At 43.5% G+C, this 20,438-nt stretch overlaps 1 protein-coding gene across 1 annotated transcript in view; it reads right to left on the bottom strand.

The window, feature by feature from the left end:
• PKNOX1 (PBX/knotted 1 homeobox 1) overlaps positions 1-20,438 on the bottom strand; it is a 591,440-nt gene that overhangs the window by 396,066 nt on the left and 174,936 nt on the right. The window contains exon 4 of the mRNA XM_030203790.1: positions 8,206-8,377. Coding sequence (XP_030059650.1) covers positions 8,206-8,377 — 172 coding nt within the window. The remainder of the gene's footprint in view (positions 1-8,205; positions 8,378-20,438) is intronic.

The following is a 20,438-nucleotide window of genomic DNA, read 5'->3' as shown; positions in this document are numbered from 1 at the left end:
ATATGTTCTTTTTGGGTTCTCACGATATTGTCATAGTACACCTATCTTGATAAAATTTCATTGGCTCCCTAATAAACAAATAATTATTTTTAAAATTTTACTTTTGGCCTTTAAAGTGTTGAATAATTTGATTTCACTTGTTCTCCCATCAACTTTATATATCTATCAACCAGTGAGAGCTTTGAGATCCTCCAGCTTTTTTCCATAAGTCTAATTACAGCCTTATCAGATTGTTAGACTGTTTAAGCTCCTGTTCGGTATGCAAGATCAAGCACAGATACACCTCTGGGTGTTTCTAAAAATTAAAACAAATATAAAAAACAAAAAACAAAATAGATAAAGCAATAACTAAGGAGGGTGGTAGGGTAAGTTAATGATTACAACAGTCACGAAATAGGGGCATATACAGAAATTGCTACTGAACCCCTGCGACCTATGAGACTTCCCTGCTTAAAGCAATACTATGCTGTCTGCATACGTTGATGAGTTCTACTGAGTTTTGTGAGGTATATATACCAAGTTACAGTAGAAGAGTGCCATTGCAGTAGATAGTCCAGCTTATAATCGAACGAGAATAACGCCCAAGTTCCGACCTAAATCGGGAGATGGGCGTTCTTCTCACAAAAACAAATAAAGCGGCATAATCGAAAGCCGAACTTTGGACGCTTTCAACTGCACTCCGTCGCGGATGCGGACAAAGTTGACGGGGGAGTGTCGGAGGCGTGGTGAAGGCGGAACTGGGGCGTGGTTATCACCCGAACAGAGATGGGCGCCCTTCGCCGATAATGGATGCGTTTGTAGCTAGAATTTAGGGCACTTTTCCTGGACCCTGTTTTTTGACGAATAAGGCCCCAAAAAGTGCCCTAAATGACCAGATGACCCCCAGAGGGAGTCGGGGATGACCTCCCCTGACTCCCCCAGTGGTCACTAACCCCCTCCCACCACAACAAATGATGTTTCACAACTTTTACTTTCACCCTCAAATGTCATACCCTCCTCCCAAGCAGCAGTATGCAGGTCCCTGGAACAGTTGTTAGGGGGTGCAGTGGACGTCAGGCAGGTGGACCCAGGCCCATCCCCCCCCTACCTGTTACAATTGTGCTGCTTAATGCTACTAGTCGTCCAACCCCCCCAAACCCCCTGTACCCACATGTAGGTGCCCCCCTTCACCGCTTAGGGCTATAGTACTGGTGTAGACTTGTGGGCAGTGGGTTTTGAGGGGGATTTGGGGGGCTCAACACCCAAGGGAAGGGTGCTATGCACCTGGGAGCTCTTTTACCTTTTTTTTTGTTTTTGTAAAAGTGCCCCCTAGGGTGCCCGGTTGGTGTCCTGGCATGTGAGGGGGACCAGTGCACTATGAATCCTGGCCCCTCCCACGAACAAATGCCTTGCATTTATTCGTTTTTGAGCTGGGCGATTTCATTTTCCATTATCGGTGAAAAGCAAAAACGCCCAGCTCACACCTTGGCGAATAAAGCATGGGCGTCTATTTTTTTTTAAAAATACGGTTCACTCCGCCCCTTCACGGACCCGTTCTCGGAGATTAACGCCCATGGAGATAGGCGTTTCTGGTCGATTATGCCCCTCAGTATGTCCTATAAATAAGCAGTGGATTTTCCTAAGCCCATCTTAATAATGGCTTATGGACTTTTCATTTAGGAAATTATCCAAACCTTTTTTTAAACCCTGCTAGGCCAACTGCTTTTACCACATTCATTGGCAACAAATTCCAGAGTTTGATTACACATTGAGTTAAGAAATATTTTCTCTGGTTTGTTTTAAATTTACTAAGTAGTTTATTGCTTGCCCCTAGTCCTAGTATTTTTGGAAAGAGTAAACAAGCGATTTACCTTTACCCATTCCACTCCACTCAGTATTTTATAGACCACTATCATATCTCCCCTCAACCAACTCTTCTTCAAGCTCAAGAGCCCTAGCCACTTTAGGTTTTCCTCATAGGGAAGTCATCTCATCCCCTTTATCATTTTTGTTGCCCTTCTCTGTACCTTTTCTAATTCCGCTATATCTTTTTTGAGATGCAGTGACCAGAACTATACACAGTATTCAAGGTGTGGTCACACCATGGAGTGATACAAAGGCATTATAACATTCTCATTTTTGTTTTCCATTTCTTTCTTAATCATTCCTAACATTCTATTTGCTTTCTTAGCTGCCACTACACATTAAGCAGAGGGTTTCAAACTTTTCAGAAGGTAGAGAGTCTGTTATACTGTGTACCAAGTTCCACATCTAGATGCTCATGTAAAGCAAGCAGACAGGACTGAATGTGTGATACACACATAGAGCCCTGATAAACCTTCCTCCAAAAAGACTCTAAGGTTCTACCATCTCACCGGGGGCAGGGGGAGAGGGCAAAGCATGGGTCCTAGAACTCTTAGATTTTTTGAGAGCAGATCTGACCACCATAGAATGGTGTGGCAGCTGCTGCTTTTCGAATATGAGGGCCTTTTGGACACTACATATACAGTCCACCTTCCTAGGCACAGGCTATACAAAAGAGGGGTCTCCCAATTCCTCATTCATGCAGAACGAAGGATGCCGTGCATGGGTACTGTCACAGCTTCCTTAGGGGGGCTCCTCATATCAAGGACGTCCAACATCTTCCCTGGGTTTGTCTTCAATCTCTAAATCAAATGGGGACTGATGCCAATGGATTGGACTTAGATGCACCAAAACGTTTCTTGCATAGGGCCTCTTCTTTTCTGGATTAGAACATAAAAACATAAGCATTGCCATACTGGGACAGACTGAAGGTCCATCAAGCCCAGTATCCTGTTTCCAACAGTGGCCAATCCAGGTCACATGTACCTGACAAGATGCCAAAACAAAATATGATAGAGATGTTTAAATACCTATGTGGCTTAAATGCACAACAGGCGAGACTCTTTCAATTAAAAGGAAGCTCTGAATGAGGGAGCATAGGATGAAGGTGAAAGGGGACAGACTCAGAAGTAACCAGAGGAAATATTTCTTCATGGAAAGGGTGATGAATTCATGGAATGGCCTCCTAGTGGAGGTGATGGAGACAAAAACAGTATCTGAATTCAAGAAAGCTTGGGACAAGTACATAGGATCTCTGAGTGAGTAAAAGGGAGAGTAGATGGCATGGATAAGCAGACTAGATAGGCCATATGGTCTTTATCTGCCATCATTTTTTAATGTTTCTATGTAAGTAAGAGCTGAGGACACGCTTGTCCCAGTACAACTTCATCACTGATGTCTTTGGAGACCTTTAGTACATCCTGCTCTCCTTTTGTATCTTAGTGGTCAATGTTTCCACATTATCCCTGTACCCTTACAATGCTTTAATATGAATTATAGGTTTCCTTGTGTTTCTGTTTCTAGTTTTCTCTCCCCTTATCAACCTATTTAGAATTGTACACCAGTTATACATTTTTAAACTATTTGTGGCATAACAAATAAAGTGAACTATGAACTGTGACTGCTCTGCTCTGTTCCCTGGAAAAACACAGCGGGCAGGAAGGTACACACGCAAGCACGGTAAGGCACTGCCACAGGCTTTAGAAAAATCCAGAATGCTGGCAGTGTCCATGCTGGAGCTCCATCAGTTGATCCAGCTTATTTTCGAAGGAGAAGGGCGCCCATCTTCCGACACAAATCAGGAGGTGGCCGCCCTTCTCCTAAGGGTGGCCAAATCGGCATAATCGAAAGCCGATTTTGGCCGTCCTCAACTGCTTTCCATCGCAGGGACAGCCAAAGTTTAAGGGGGCATGTCGGTAGTGTACCGAAGGTGGGACGGGGGCATGGTTAAGAGATGGCCGTCCTCGGCCGATAATGGAAAAAAGAAGGGCGTCCCTGACGAGCATTTGGCCGACTTTACTTGGTCCCTTTTTGTTCATGACCAAGCCTTGACAAGGTGCTCGAACTGACCAGATGACCACCAGAGGGAATCGGGGATCACCTCCCCTTACTCCCCCAGTGGTCACCAACCCCCTCCCACCCAAAAAAAAAAATTAAAAAACATTTTTTTGCCAGCCTCAAATGTCATACCCAGCTCCATCACAGCACTATGCAGGTCCTTGGAGCAGTTTTTAGTGGGTACTGCAGTGAACTTCAGGCAGACGGACCCAGGCCCATCCCCCCCCCCCCCCACCTGTGGTGGTAAATGGGAGCCCTCCAAAACCCACTGTACCCACATCTAGGTGCCCCCCATTACCCTTTAAGGGCTATGGTAGTGTTGTACAGTTGTGGGTAGTGGGTTTTGGGGAGCTCAGCACACAAGGTAAGGGAGCTATGCACCTGGGATCAATTTGTGAAGTCCACTGCAGTGCCCCCTAGGGTGCCCGGTTGGTGTCCTGGCATGTCAGGGGGACCAGTGCACTACAAATGCTGGCTCCTCCCATGACCAAATGGCTTGGATTTGGCCAGTTTTGAGATGGTCGTCCTTAGTTTCTATTATCGGCGAAAACCAATGGCGGCCATCTCTAAGGGCGGCCATCTCTAAGGTGGACCCAAATGTTGAGATTTGGCCGTCCCCGACCGTATTATCGAAATGAAAGATAGCTGCCCATCTTGTTTCGATAATACAGTCGTGGACGCCGCTTTACGGGGCCGTCCTTAGAGATGGGCGCCCTTATAGATGGCCGGCCCATTTCTATTATGCCCCTCGATATCACCTCTATGTGGCAAGTAGTGTCCTGGTTGTCCTTGGAGAAAGAGCTTATACGGAAAACAGGGGGACACAACTTTCCTTAGGTATGTTAGTGAGAAGAGGAAGAGTAAAAGCAGTATCATATGATTTAGAGGGAAAGGGGAGATCATGTACAGGTAGACAAGGAGAAAGAAGAACTGCAAAACTATGTATTTATGTTCAGCATTCTCTGTGGGAAAATCTGGAACAGGATCACAAAACTCCGTCAGAATTAAGACTGGAAATAGGATAGATCTCAAAGCATTCTCAGAAGACTGTTTTCATAAGGAGCTGCTAAAACTAAAAGTAGATAAGGCAATGGGATGGAATGAGATGGGAAGTAATACTGAAAAACTGAAAAATACTGACTACACAAAATTGCAGTCACAAAAAAATTAAAGGAAACTAACATGGCAAACAATCTAATTATTAAACCTAACAGGAATATGAACCACTATGCTACTAAAACTGAAAGCAGCCACATGAAAAGTACACTTCTTAAACCAAAAAAAAAAATAAATAAATAAAATCACACATACAAGCAAAATTACTTACCTGTAGCAGGTGTTCTCCGAGGACACCTGGCCAACTATTCACACAACTGGGTGATGTCATTCAACAGAGCTCTGTGTGGACGCTGTTCAGTGTACTGTCTGTTTAAGAAGCCTTTGGCAACAACCCACCAAGCATGCACAGGTGCCTTTCCACTCAACTTGTGAGCGACCAGCAATATAATAACATAGCTGGAAAAGACAACTCTAAGGGCAGGAGGGAGGGTTTGTGAGAATAACTGGCCTGCTGTCATCGCAGAACACCTGCTACAGCTGAGTAGTTTTGCTTTCTCTGAAGACAAGCAGGCCATAATATTCTCATAACTGGAAATTCCTAGCAACCTGGCTCGCTGAAAACAACAACGCTAAGACAACAGGGACTTGCAATAGCAAGACCTAAGAAACCAATCAATCTGAAACTATATACAGACTGGTTGTGAAGGTGAAGCCTGTAATTGAAATAACAGGTCTAGGAGGGTGGTATTCTGCTCAAGGCAGTAGTGAGATACGAATGTGTGGACTGCAGATCCCCTCAACAGAGGCCGACCTCAGGTGGGCTACCGACACAGCCATGGCTCTGACATTGTGAGCCGTGACATGGCCCTTCAGAGACAACCCAGCCTGGGCATAAGCAAAGGAGATACAATCTGTCAGCCAACTGGATAAAGCAAAGATACTTACCTGTAGCAGGCATTCTCTGAGGACAGCAGGCCTTCTAGTCTCACATGGGGGTAATGCACGTTACCCGCATGTGAGAATTATAGGTCTGCTTGCCCTCGGAGAATGTACATTTGCCAATAGCTATCCCCATCCTCTTTAGATCAAAAGAAGCAAAAAGCTGGGTGAACCGTCTATGGGCTTTAGTCCGCTCCAGATAGAAGGCCAAGGCTTGCTTGCAGTCCAAATTATGCAGCAAACTTTCGCCAGGGTGGACATGCAATTTTGGGAGGAATGTTGGCAGGATGATTGACTGATTAAGATGGAACTCCAACACCACCTTAGGAAGGAACTTGGGGTGCATGCAGAGAACTACTCTATTATGATGATATTTTCCATAAGGCGGATCCACTACTAGGACCTGAAGCTCACTGACCCTGCGAGCTGAAGTACCCATGTTTTATCATCCTCACCTTAGTAATTCCCTTCTCTCTTATTTGTCCTGTTTGTCTGTCCTAATTAGATTGTAAGTTCTGTTGAGCAGGGATTATCTCTTTATGTCCAGTGTACAGCGCTGCGTACGTCTAATAGTGCTATAGAAATGATAAGTAGTAGTAGTAGTAGAATGGTGGCCTCCATCTCCCTGACAAAACTAGTAAAGGAGAGAGCCTCAGATGGAGACTTCCTTTTCTCCTGCAGATGGGAGAGGTCCAAATATACGACATATGACTTCTCCTCCAAGAAGTAATCTGGCTGCTCCTCAGACTCCCATGATTGTTCCATCTCAGACTCATCAAAGCACTCTCTCTGAGAGTAGTGAGTCTGTACCTGCCTTGGTCTACTGGAGGATCACCCAGGCCTCAAAGGGCACCGAGGTACGGTTCTCTCACCTGACTCCGGAGAAGCTTCCTCCCCATACATCGAGTGAGTTACCCATTGAGGCAAAGGCAGCGGTGGCTTCTCTACAGGCAGGGCCCAGACCTCCAAGGAGGGTTCAGACTAGTGTATGCACTCTTAAATGCCATAGCAATGTGCTACCCGCCAGTCTTCCTTGAGCATGGACTGAACAAATCATCAAAGATAGGCATAGGAAAAGGATGGGCTAGAACCAGTGTGGAGACAGCCTGCAAATCCACTGGTACTGAATCGGAAGCAGGATCCTGGCTGAGTGGCAACTGCAGCATCAACACCTCCACAAGAAAGGAGGAATACTCCTCTTGACACAGACACCCCAGAGCTCCCAGTACCGTGCCTTGAGGGGGATCAATGTTTATACTTTTTAGGTTTGGGCAAATGTCGGGCATCAGGGTCCCTCAGTACCAATGAGAATGTCAAATCCCCATGCCTCCTCGGTGTCAGGTCCAACGCAGGGCAGTCCCAGGGAACTCCCCGGAGTTGAGGCAGAGGGAGACCTCCTTGATTCCAGAGCACTCCCAGTATCAGAGGCTGTTGCCATAGCCATTGGGGCCAATGCTGTCGATGCCAACATCAATGAACAGGACTTGGTGCCAAAAATCTTTTCATGCTAGTCTTCTCTGGCTCTCTGAGTACCTTTCTGCATGAGCAAGCAGCTATGAGTCCCAGAGATGACCCTGTTAGAGTGGGAACAGCGCTTGAAGTCACTGGGAACCTTCAGGGACATGAAGGGAAAAACAGCCAACGCAAAATCAAACAGCTCAAAGGTGGGGGGAGAAAAAGGCTGCTTGCCCCTGAAAAAGGTCGATGCTACCCGGCTGGAGCTCAGGCCTAAGAGGGCCACTGGAGCCGAGAAAGAAAGGAAAAAGAACTGGAAAAAAGAAAAATCACACTAAGGGCATCAGAAGAAGGGGAACAAAAAGAAATAAAAAAAGAAGGCAAAAATACCAGCAGGAAAGGCACCACAAAAATGTCAAAAGTTGACATGCTGAGGAGAGATTACAGACGAAACCTCTCAGCTCCACGGATAACTGACGACGCTGTTCCTGCACTCGCACATCGGGCAGCAAGGCATCCATGCATGTGCGGTGGGATGCTACCAAAGGTTTCTTAAAGAGATGACATCACCCAGTTGTGAGAACATTTTGACCTCCTTGTCCTCGGAGAAACAAAGAGAAAATTGTCTGTTGTGAGCTACAATGTAAAACTGGATGCAAGAACACCCAAATATGATCAGTCCAGCATGCTGGAAAGGAACAGAAAGCTTTACTTTCAACTTCTGTCCTGGGGCTCCATTGATTACACCATCTATCAATACCACTGGATATCCTGCTTGCCCTCTGAGAAACATAATAAAAGGAAAAAACACATTCACAAGTTTTCTAATACAAAAGGAACAGTCTTACTCACTAAACTATCCGTTTCAGGATCTTCACAGAAAAAGGGTTTGCCTTCCTTTTCTTGCTTCCTTACAAAGTTCTCAATATCTATATCAAAACTGGCAGAGGTGGTACATTCTGAACCTTGGGTAGATCCCTCACATTTTTCAAAAAGTAATGCTAATAAAGGAAAGAGAGGATGCCTGTGGAAAACAAAAACAAGAAGGGTAAATGCTTAAGTACATTTCAGAATCACTCTTAAACCTTTCAAATGTCTTTCAAGTTACAAAATATCAAATACTAATTAAGAAATGTATAATAATGCATTAATATTGCAATATATTAGAAAATATTTTATGAAGAAGCAGTTATACTATGAAATATTCTCAAATCTAATGAAACAAGTTAATTTATTCTTGATCCTCCCCTGATATTCCAAACCATTTAATCAGCCAGGAACAGCACCTGGTTGGTTAAATGGTACATAGCTGGCTATCCGGCGATATTCAGCAGGGGATAACTGGCTATATCCCGCTGAGTATTGCAGGTTAGCAGCTAGCCGAATATATCGGCCGATATAACTGGCTATCCGCCAATTTTTAAAGCTTGTTTAGCAGTCATATGTGGCCACGTGACAACATGGGATATCTGTTGCTGGTATAAAGATAACAGGCTAGGAATATCAGCTTAGCCAGTTATCTTTAAACTGTCCAAAAACAAACCGGATATTCAATGCCTGTAGGAGTTAGCTCCTCTGAAACTTGTGTAGGTTCATAGCTATCAACAGGATAAATTCTAACCATATATATACATATATATAGTATTTTGGTTAGAATTTATCCTGTTGATAGCTATGAACCTACACAAGTTTCAGAGGAGCTAACTCCTACAGGCATTGAATATCCGGTTTGTTTTTGGACAGTTTAAAGATAACTGGCTAAGCTGATATTCCTAGCCTGTTATCTTTATACCAGCAACAGATATCCCATGTTGTCACGTGGCCACATATGACTGCTAAACAAGCTTTAAAAATTGGCGGATAGCCAGTTATATCGGCCGATATATTCGGCTAGCTGCTAACCTGCAATACTCAGCGGGAGATAGCCATATATATATATATTAAAAAATATATATATAAACATGCACACAGTGGCCTGGTGGTTAGGGTGGTGGACTTTGGTCCAGGGGAACTGAGGAACTGAGTTCAATTCCCAGCACAGGCAGCTCCTTGTGACTCTGGGCAAGTTACTTAACCCTCCATTGCCTGCCGCATTGAGCCTGCCATGAGTGGGAAAGCGCGGGGTACAAATGTAACAAAAAAAAAAAATATATATATATATATATATATCAACAGCTTAAAGCAACATTTTGCATATGTTTAAAAATAACATGGAGGAAAAGATCACAAAAGTCCATAGTGCTTAGTGAAAATTAACAGAAACATTTTTAGCACTTATTGGACACTCACTTCATCATTGTGGAAAGAAGTAAATTGTTTTTGGATCTTGAAAAGGCAGGTCTTGAGGAGGATTTGAAAAAGATTAAAGACAAAGTATCAAAAACAGATTTTGACAGAGAGCAATGAGAAATTAAAACATCAGAAAACTAAAAATCAAAATTTGAACGGGATGAACAAGACTAAACAACCGAGTACATGTCTGGATGTACAAAGGTCAACGTAAAATCAATAATAATATAATTATCTCATCAAGTTTTATTTCAGACGGTTCTTTGCTTTTAAGCGGATTATCACTTGTTCCTGCTAACAGATTTGATCATTTCCAGTTTCAAATAGATCTAGAGCGTTTTGTCCGTAGGTTGCAATTGAAGATCTATTTTGACAAAATAGTCTATCATTGCTCCAGAGTATATCCTAAACTTACATGGATGCCCCCGATTCCTATAGATCCCATCGTGAGAATTTTTAAGGAAGTGGTGTCCCATGAGGTTAAAGCTATGTATTCTAAGAGTTATTTTGGTGGTAATCTGACCAGAGATGAAAGAAAATCTTTAACAGCATTACATCAGAATAAGAACATGCACACAAGGGCCTTTAAGACTGGGACAATGAATGAAAATTTATTCATAAAATGACACGACAAGGGCCGTGTTTCGGCGAGAGTCCGCCTACATCAGGGGTCAAAAACATCCCAAGTTTCTTGTTGTATCTTGCAGAATGATAGATAATGCCTGACAATACTACCGTTTTTTTTATAAGCGTCTACACAATCACAGAGAAAAACAACACGATTTTTTTTTGGTGGTAACTTTTTACCGACAATTTTTTCCAGTTCATCAAGTACCAAGATAGTGTTGGTCGTATTTACGCGACACTAAACATTTTTTGCTTCTGTTAAAAGAGATCGATATTCCACAGTCTATGAAGATTCTTCTTGTTACTTTCAACATGAAATCTCTGTATACGCCGGAGAGGTGTGACAGGCTCTGGGGTAAACAAATACAAGGTGATATTGTGTTAGGATAGGTTCATGTGGTAGGACCACATAAAAGACTCATTCAGCGGAAGAGTTGTGTAATGTCTATTACGATCTTTAGTGATGTGGTGTCACAGGGATCAGTCATTTATGTTGGATCAGTAGAGTATGCCTTTTTAAACAGGTGAGTTTTTAGTGTTTTTCTGAAGTGTAGGTGGTCGTATGTGGTTTTCAAGGCTTTTGGCTGTGTGTTCCACAGTTGTGCGCTGATGTATGATTTATATTTGAGTCCTTTGCATCGTGGGTAGTGCAGATTTAGGTACAAACGTGTTGATTTGGATGTATTTCTGGTTGGTAGGTCGATCAGGTCTGTCATGTATCCCGGTGCTTCACCGTAGATAATTTTATGAACCATAGTACAGATTTTGAAGGTGATTGGCAGTCAGTGAAGTTTTTCACTGAGGGGTTTTGTGCTTTCCGAAGATGAGTCTTGCTGCCGTGTTTGCACAGTCTGAAGTTTCTTTAAGGTTTGTTCTTTGCATCCCGCATAGATTCCATTGCAATAGTCTAGATGGCTTAGTACCATTAATTGTATCAGGTTGCGAAAGGTTTCCCTCGGGAAGAACTGTTTTACGTGTTTGAGTTTCCACACTGAGTAGAACATTTTCTTCGTTGTGGATTTTACTTGGCTCTCCAGTGTAAAGTTGCAGTCCATTGTAACACCGAGGATTTTCAGGCTGTCTGAAACGGGGAGGGTGTGATCTGTAGTGTTGATAGTTGTGGGGTTATGCGTATTGTATTGGGATAAAAGGATGAGACCATGTGTTTTTTTCTTAGTTGAGTTTTAATTGAAATGCATTTGCCCACGATTTCATGGTGTTCAGGCCGAGCTTGATTTCATTTGCGATTTCTGTCAAGATAGTTCTGTAAGGAATGTATATGGTGACATTGTCTGCATACATGAAAGGGTTAAGGCCTAGGTTGGATAAGGTCTTGGCTAGTGGGGTCATCATTTGGTTGAAGAGGATCAGCGATAGCGGTGATCCTTGTGGTACTCCGCAATCTGCTTTCCACGGTGATGATATGTTTGATTTTGATTTTACTTGGTATGTTCTTGTGGTTAGGAAACCCTTGATCCAGTTGTGTATGTTTCCACCAATTCCGAATTTGTCGAGTAATCTTATTAATATTATGGTTTACCATGTCGAATGCACTAGACAAGTCGAATTGGAGGAGGAGGATGTTGTTACCTGTTGCTATTTCCTGCTTGAATTTGGCTATTAGAGTGAGTAGTACTGTTTATGTGCTGTGTAAAGGGCGAAAACCTGACTGAGACTCGTGTAATATTGAGAATTTGTTTTAATCTGCATAGACATAACATGAAGAATGCTGGTGCCAGCTGGGTTCCTACCCCTGTGGGGCAGCACTTTACCAGACCAGAACACTGTACCAGTGATTTCATAGTAAGAATCCTGAAAGGTAACTTTAAAACAATACAGGAAAGTAAGACCTTTGAAGTCAGAATGATTGAATATTTTGACACTCAACAGACAGCTTAACAAGGACCTGGGTTTTCTAGCCCATTATAAACCATAAAGTTGTATTTCTCTGTTTATTACCCTCCTCTCACCTACCCACACCCATCCTGTTAGACTATCAATGAAATGCTTTGATGTCCTCTTGCATACCTCCTACCCACCCCCACCCTCCCACCCTGTCAGACTGTCAAAGTAATGCTTGGATGTTTCACTTATATATACTATCTGCTACCACATTTGCTTATTTCCGATCTGACGAAGAAGGGCAACCTTTGAAAGCTAATCAAGAAATGTATTAAGTTATGTCCAATAAAAAAGGTATCATCTTATTTTCTTTTCCATGTTTTATTTTGTTTGATTTCTATTGATAACCTTTAAGAGTGGACTAACACGGCTACCACACCTCTAAACTTTATTTGGAAACCTTCTGATAATTTACAAGTTCTCAGGTTTGAAGTAATTATAATATAAGTCTCATCTTCTGACCATTTTCAATTTTCAACAGTAGAAAGGTGTATTACATATCTTGATTATGTAATGTTGTAAGATCTCACTAAACTCCCATCATTTTACCCTATATTGTAATTATCCCTCTTGCTCAGTAGAATTTTTCTGCTTCATAACAATTTTATTGGTTGCTCTCTGCAGAGTATCCTGTTCTCCGTATGAGCCTCCTCATTCTCACTATCTACCTCACTTCACCCATGGTTGACATATTGTATTGGCATTGTTTTCAACTCATGTTAAGTCTTTTGCTGTCTTTTTTTCTCACTGTCGTATATGTTTATTGGGCACATCTGTTTTCATCAGGTTGTAATGCTCTCTCCATTTTAATATTATGGCGCAACTCCTTCATTTTTATCCACAAAAGTCAACACAAAACCATTGCTATGTCTTTTTATCTACTGCTTCTACATGAGAATTACCTCAACTAACATAAAAGGGTTAAACAATCCCATTAAGAGGAAGAAACTTTTAATCTATTTGCATAAATTAAATACAGATCTGGCTTTCATTCAGGAAACTCACCTTTTAGATTTTGATGTCAAACATCTTCATGATAAAAATTTCTCACTCTGCGCATACTCTGCTGCAGTTCATTAAAAAAACGGAGTAGCCATTCCCCACAAGAAATCTCTTCCAATTACCATCACTAAACAATCATTTGATGTTGAGGGTAGATGGGTCAAAGTGGATATTATGATCAATAACACTACAATCACTCTATTTAATGTTTACACCCCTAACAAAGATTCTCCTGAATTTTTCCATCAACTTGCCTCAGAAATCACAAGTTCTCATTCCAATCCCACAATTCTTGGTGGAGACTTTAATCAAACCCTAGATCCCCTCTTAGACAGGCAATCTTCCTGCCCATATAATCCAACCAAAGCAAGCCTTGTCATCTACTCTCTCAAAACCTCTTTGGGTTTAGTAGATATATGGAGACTGTTCAACCCCACAGAAAAAGACTTCATTTTTTTTTTCTCCTCTCCCCATTTAAGCTATCCCAGAATTGACAATTTTCTGATTTCCAAATCCATATTACCCTTTGTAACCAATTCCCAAATACATAGAAAAATTATCTCAGATCACACTGCTATTTCCTTAACTTTTACAGACATCTCTCCTCCCACAAAACCTGCAATGAGGAGATTTAACCCCACCCTACTACATAATGAATCATTTGTAGCATTATTAAAATAGTCTACTGAAGATTATTTCAATAATACCCCAATTTGTAACTCCCCCATTAACATATGGTAGGATGCCTACAAAGCCACCATTATAAGAAACTACTCTGCGGGTATACATAAAAAAAATGGATCTGCTAGAAAAAGAAATCAAATCTCTCGAAAAACAATATCTGAAAAATAATGATCATAATCAGTGGTGTGCTGGAGCCGGCTCTCAAGAGCTGGTTGTTAAATTTTTTGGCATCTTGCAAGCCGGTTGTTCTGTGAATGCAAACCAGCTTGCCTCTCCTCCCCCACACCCCGTGAGCTGCAGAGTCACAGACTCCCAGCACCAGCTCACCTGCCCACCCTCAGCTTCCCGACTGCCCTCCTTTCCTTCCTGCCGCCTCGCCTCCAGCCTTCCCTTCCCTCTCAGTGTCCCGCCCTCGCGGAAACAGGAAATACATCAGAAGAATGCGGGACATTGAGATGGAAGGGAAGGCTGGAGGTGAGCCGAGCCTGCTGCTGCTTTCAGTGCCGCCGCCACAACTTGAGGTAAAATAAAATATTTAAAGGCAGGGTGACGGCAGGAAGCAAAGGAGGGCTATCGGGGAGCTGAAGGCAGGCAGGTGAGCCAGCGCTGGGGTTGGAACTGGAACTCAGGGGCTGAAAAGGGGGGCAGGTGGAGGCTGGGGCGAGTCACTGCACATGGATGGAAGGGAAGGATAGGGGGCAAAGGAGAATCGCTGGATATGGATGTGAGAAGAGGCCGGGAAAGAGAAGAGAATTGCTGGACATGGATGGGAGGGAAGGATAGGGGCAGAGGAGAATCATTGGGCATGGATGGGAAGGGCGGACAGGGGAGAGAGGAGAGTTGCTGGACATGGATGGATGGAGGGGAGGGCAGGAGAAATGCTGGACCTGGATGGAGAAGAGGGAGGACAGGAAGGAGATGCACATGGATGGAGGGGAAGGGAGAGAGGAGAAATGCTGGACATGGATGGAGGGGAGGAAGGGAAGACAGAGGAAGCAGAAAGGCTGGACATGAATGGAGGGGAGGGAAGAAGATGCACATGGATTTAGGGGAGAGAGGAGAAATTCTGGACATGGATGGAGGGGAGGGCAGACAGAGGAAGGAGATGCACATGGATGTAGTGGAGGGGAGAGAGTTGAAATGCTGGACATGGATGGAGGGGAGGGAAGAGAGAGGAAGTGAGATGGAACATGGATGGAAGGATGGAGAGAGGAGAAATGCTGGGCATGGATCATGCACCACCAACACGCAGACAACTACAACAAAAGGAGACAAGGGTCCTACTAAAACAAAGGAACAACAACTAATCAAAATCAACACAACATCAAAAGTGGACCCTTACCAAATAATTCAAATAGGATACATAAACGCCAGATCAGTAGTCAACAAAACAACAATTATAACAGACTGGATCACAGCAGACAATCTTGACCTACTACTCATCAGCGAAACCTGGATCCAAGACCTCAAGGATCCCATAATTCTGGAACTCTGCCCCCCGGGCTACAAAATTACTCATTGGACAAGGAGAGAAAAAAGAGGCGGAGGACTAGCATTAATCTATAGATCCCACTTCAATGTAACAACAACAGCTGAGTCTATAACACCAGATCTTGAAATCGCCTCAGTCAGAATTAACCATACTAACCTGCTTGACAGCCTAAACATTGTCTTATTTTATAGACCACCAGGTAAATGGCAAGATTGTCATTCACATTTCATGGATTTCATATCGAACAACTGTGTTTCAAATCCCAATATACTTGTTATTGGAGACATAAATATACACCTCGAAGACCCTAAAGCAACAAATACACGTGAATGCAAAGACTTCCTACAACTATGGGACCTTAGCTGGCCCAATATGCAAGCCACCCATGTCAAAGGACACACAATTGACCTCATTACACATAAACTATCCTCAGACCTAAACCTTATACTAACAGATACAAAATGGTCGGACATACCATGGTCAGATCACTATAAACTAAACTCCACCCTACAGTGGAAGAAAAAAGGTATGCACCTCAAGCAAAAACCAACAACCTATACCACGAGAGGCCAAATTGATCCTCCAGCTCATTTTCGAAAGTGATCGCCGGCCATCTTCCGCCACAAATCGGGAGATGGCCGGCGATCTCGCAAAAGCGGCCAAATCGGTATAATCGAAAGCCGCTATTTTGACACCATTGCCGCTTTTCCATCGCAGAGCTGGCAAAAGTTCAAGGGGGCATGCTGGCAGCGACGCGAAGGCGGGACATGGGCGAGCATGGGCGGGGTTACGAAATGGTCGGCTTTAGCCCATATTGGGAAAAAAAAAACCCGACGATGAAGAGCATTTGGCCGCTTTTACTTGGTCCCTTTTTTTTCAGGTCCAAGCTTCAAAAAGGTGGCCGAACTGACCACATGACCACCGGAAGGAATCGGGGATGACCTCCCCGTACTCCCCCAGTGGTCACCAACCCCCTCCCAGCATAAAAAACAGGTTACAAATACTTTTTTGCCAGCCTGTATGCCAGCCTCAAATGCCATACCCACCTTCATGACAGCAGAATGTGTTCTGTCCTCCGACAGCCTTTGCCTGCTTGTGATGTGGCTCTGGGGTGAGTGTGGCACCTTTTCTGTTATTTGCACTGCAGAGTCACATCAGCAATGCATTGTGGTGGGTATAGGTATTGATAGTTGGTAGGCTCTGCTTTTCCCCCTGCTTACTGGGTCAGAGTGTGCCCTGTTTTGTTTCCTGTTGTAGTCCATGCGGTAGTGGCCATTTTTGTAAGACTGTTTTAGATCCCTTTCCTGTGTTACCCACGTCAGAGAACGTAGTTCTTACCTTGAATGGTGCTGAAAGAGGGCATTGTACACCACTGTGCCAGCTCTGACCTACTGCTAATCTTAGTACCAGGGGACTCTTTGCCAGTGGGGCACAACCTCTGATCTGCAGTTAACTGTGAGTAAACGTGGTTATTTCAAGAAAGGACTTTTTCAGAGAGATTAGTCTTCAGGTGTGAACTGGTGTGCCAAAGTTATACAGCAGCAATCAGTCCTAGAGGCTGTATGCAGGTCCCTGGAGCAGTTTTAGTGGGTGCAGTACATTTGTGGATAGTGGGTTTTGGGGGGAGGATTGGGGGGCTCAGCTCCCAAAGTAAGGGAGCTATGCACGTGGGAGCTTTTCTGAAGTCCACCGCAGTGACCCCTAGGGAGCCCGGTTGGTGTCCTGGCATGTCAGGGGGGCCAGTGCACTAAAAATGCTGGTTCCTCCCACGGCCAAATGCCTTGAATTTGGCCGGGGTTTGAGATGGCCGACATAACTTTCCATTATCGCTAAAAAACGAGGCTGGCCATCTCAAACCCCAGCCAAATCCAATGCATTTGGCTGGCCGGAACCGTATTATCGAAACAAAAGATGGCCGGCCATCTTTTTCAAAAATACGGGTCTGGCCAGCTGTTTGCGGCGCTGCCAAAATACATCGCCGGCCATGTATTTCGCCGGCGCCATTCGATTATTCCCCTCCCTGTAACATTCTGGCAGCAAATTTACAGCAATGATTGGATGACACAAACAGATTCCAAACATTACCTACTAAACTGGGATGACAAATGTAAGAACACATTAGACATAATTGCACCATTACGAACAAGAACTACACGTAGACAAAACTCAATACTTTGGTTTAACGAAGAACTGAAATCACTGAAAACACATGTTAGGAGACTCAAATGAGCATGGAAAAAAATGAAAGACGAATACACACTCAACGCATGGAAACAATTACAAAGAAAATACAAATACTCAATAAGACAAACCAAAAGAGCATACTACAAAACCAAAATAGGACCAGACCACAAAGATGCACATAAACTCTACCAACTTGTGAACAAGGTAATAGACACCACACCAATGACCACGGACGGCACAGACATCCCATAGGCAGACAACTTGGCCAAATACTTTAATGAGAAAATTATAAAACTGCAATCCACATTACCACTCAATACCACTGATCACGAAAAATTCATGGAATGCTTGGACCCAACCCCCGGTGAATACCCAGCAGATCAAACCTGGACTAACTTCGATCTGCTAACCGAAGAAAACATCACTCAAGCACTCAACAAATTCTGCAAAACCCATTCCAAATTGGATATCTGTCCCATCAACCTAATAAGGCTAGCCCCCCAATGCTTCATAACTGACCTTACATCACACATGAACTACATGTTGCAACAGGGACTCTTCCCCAAGGACAAAGGAAATATACTTCTTACCCCTATACCCAAAGACTTAAAGAAAAAAATTAAACGATACAACCAACTATCGACCAGTAGCATCAATTCCCCTGGTAGTTAAACTAATGGAAAGTATGGTAACCAAACAACTTACCAACTACTTAAACAAAGTCACTATACTACATGAATCACAGTCACTATTTCGATCCAACCATAGCACGGAAACAGTTCTAACCACTCTCATAACCAAATTTAAACAATTAATTGCAACAGGAAACAATGTGCTTCTCCTACAATTTGACATGTCCAGCACGTTCAATAAGGTCAGCCACCAAATACTCTCGAACATCCTGGATTACTTCGGGATTGGAGGAAACATACTTAGATGGTTCGAAGGCTTCCTAACAACAAGAACCTATCAAGTGATATCAAACTCAAAACATCAACTCCTTGGAAACCTGAATGTGGAGTTCCACAAGGATCACCGCTCTAACCAACTCTTTTTAACTTAATGATGATGCCATTAGCCAAATCGCTCTCCAACCAAGGACTCAACCCTTACATCTATGCAGACAATGTCACGATATACATCCCATTCAAACAAGATATAACTGAAATCACAAATGAAATCACACACAGCCTCCAAATAATGAACTCATGGGCGGACGAATTCCAACTAAAACTAAACGCAGAAAAAACACGTCTCATCTTATCCTCACAATACAATACAAACAAAACAAATACCATAAATACCCCAGACTACAACCTCTCGATCTCAGATAGTTTGAAAATTCTGGGAGTCACAATTGACCGAAATCACACACTCGAAGACCATGCGAAAAACACAGCAAAGAAAATGTTCTTCTCAATGTGGAAACTTAAAAGGATCAAACCTTTCTTCCCAAGAGAAGTATTCCGGAGCCTAGTACAATCAATGGTGCTAAGCCATCTAGATTACTGCAATGCCATCTATGCCGGATGCAAAGAACAAATCATTAAGAAGCTTCAAACTGCTCAAAATACAGCAGCTAGACTCAACTTTTGGGAAAGCGAAATACGAAAGCGCCAAACCCCTAAGAGAAAAGCTACACTGGTTCCCACTAAAAGAATTGCATTCAAAGTTTGTACCCTGGTCCATAAAATTGTTCACGGAGAAGCCCCGACCTACATGTCAGACTTATAGATTTGCCTACTAGGAACGCAAAAAGATCAGCACGTACATTCCTCAATCTCCACTACCCTAGCTGCAAAGGGCTAAAATATAAATCCACATATGCGACCAGCTTCTCATACATTTGTACCCAGCTATGGAACGCACTACCGAAAGCCATAAAAACAACGCAAGACCTAACCATCTTCCGAAGGCTACTGAAAACATCCTAAATACTAATAATAAGACTATACATGACCCAGACACAACCAAAATCTTCTCACTTGTCTGATTAACCTCTTTACTATTAGTGAACAAACAATATCACTTCAATCCTAATGTCGAACATGGTCTCTCCATAGTCGATGACCTAATGTATGTTATATTTCCAATCATCACTCAAGAACCTCTTCACTATGTATGTATGCACATGGTATATATATTGTGATAACCACAGTGTCTGCCCTTACTTGAGGAGGCCGCCAGAGGGCGCTCTCCCACTGAAAACCGGGAAAATGCCCAGTCTGGTCACTAGAGGGAGCTCCAGAGAGATAGCTGGGGGAGTGATAAGAGACTTCTAGGCCAGATCTTTCTGGAACCAGAGGGGCGAGGTCTCAAGAGGTGGGGAGGTTTATTGGACACCTCATAAATAGCTTCCTCTCAGTAGAGGAGGGAGTTTTGCCCGAGGGAGAGAAGATGGGAGCCTAGAGGCCGGAAGCCTGAACTGTGTGTCCCAGGGCTGAGGAGGAAGGACTGTGTGTCTGAGAAGCTGAAGCAGGCTGAAAGTCCTGGGGTAAGGGAAGACCCCAAAGTATGGAGGTTGGAACTGGGAAAGGTTTAAAGTGAACAAACAGCCGTGGGGTGGAGGATAGGACCGTAAGGTTAATGTGAGTAAAGAAGGTCCTATCCAGGGATGGAGGCTGTTATACCCTGAGACCCAGGTGTCCCACAGTAAATGGTCTCAGGGGAGTGAATTTGCAGTAAAAGAATAATAGTTGGAAAGCCAGGTTCCCACTAGACTGGAGCATAGTTCCAATAAACTGAATTTACATGTAATCAGCTAATCTGCATACTTCTGTAAGCAAAGGAATCCGCGCTATCTTCCAGAGAAGGGTGACCAGGGGGCCCCACCAGAAAAACTGGTAAGGTGGGTCGGTTACCAGGAGATACAGCGGGGAGACCGGGCCAGGACTGAAGGTTAATG

This window comes from Microcaecilia unicolor, chromosome 5, assembly GCF_901765095.1.
Source record: "Microcaecilia unicolor chromosome 5, aMicUni1.1, whole genome shotgun sequence".
Classification (NCBI taxonomy): Eukaryota; Metazoa; Chordata; class Amphibia; order Gymnophiona; family Siphonopidae; genus Microcaecilia; species Microcaecilia unicolor.
This window is presented reverse-complemented; position numbering and strand designations above follow the sequence as displayed.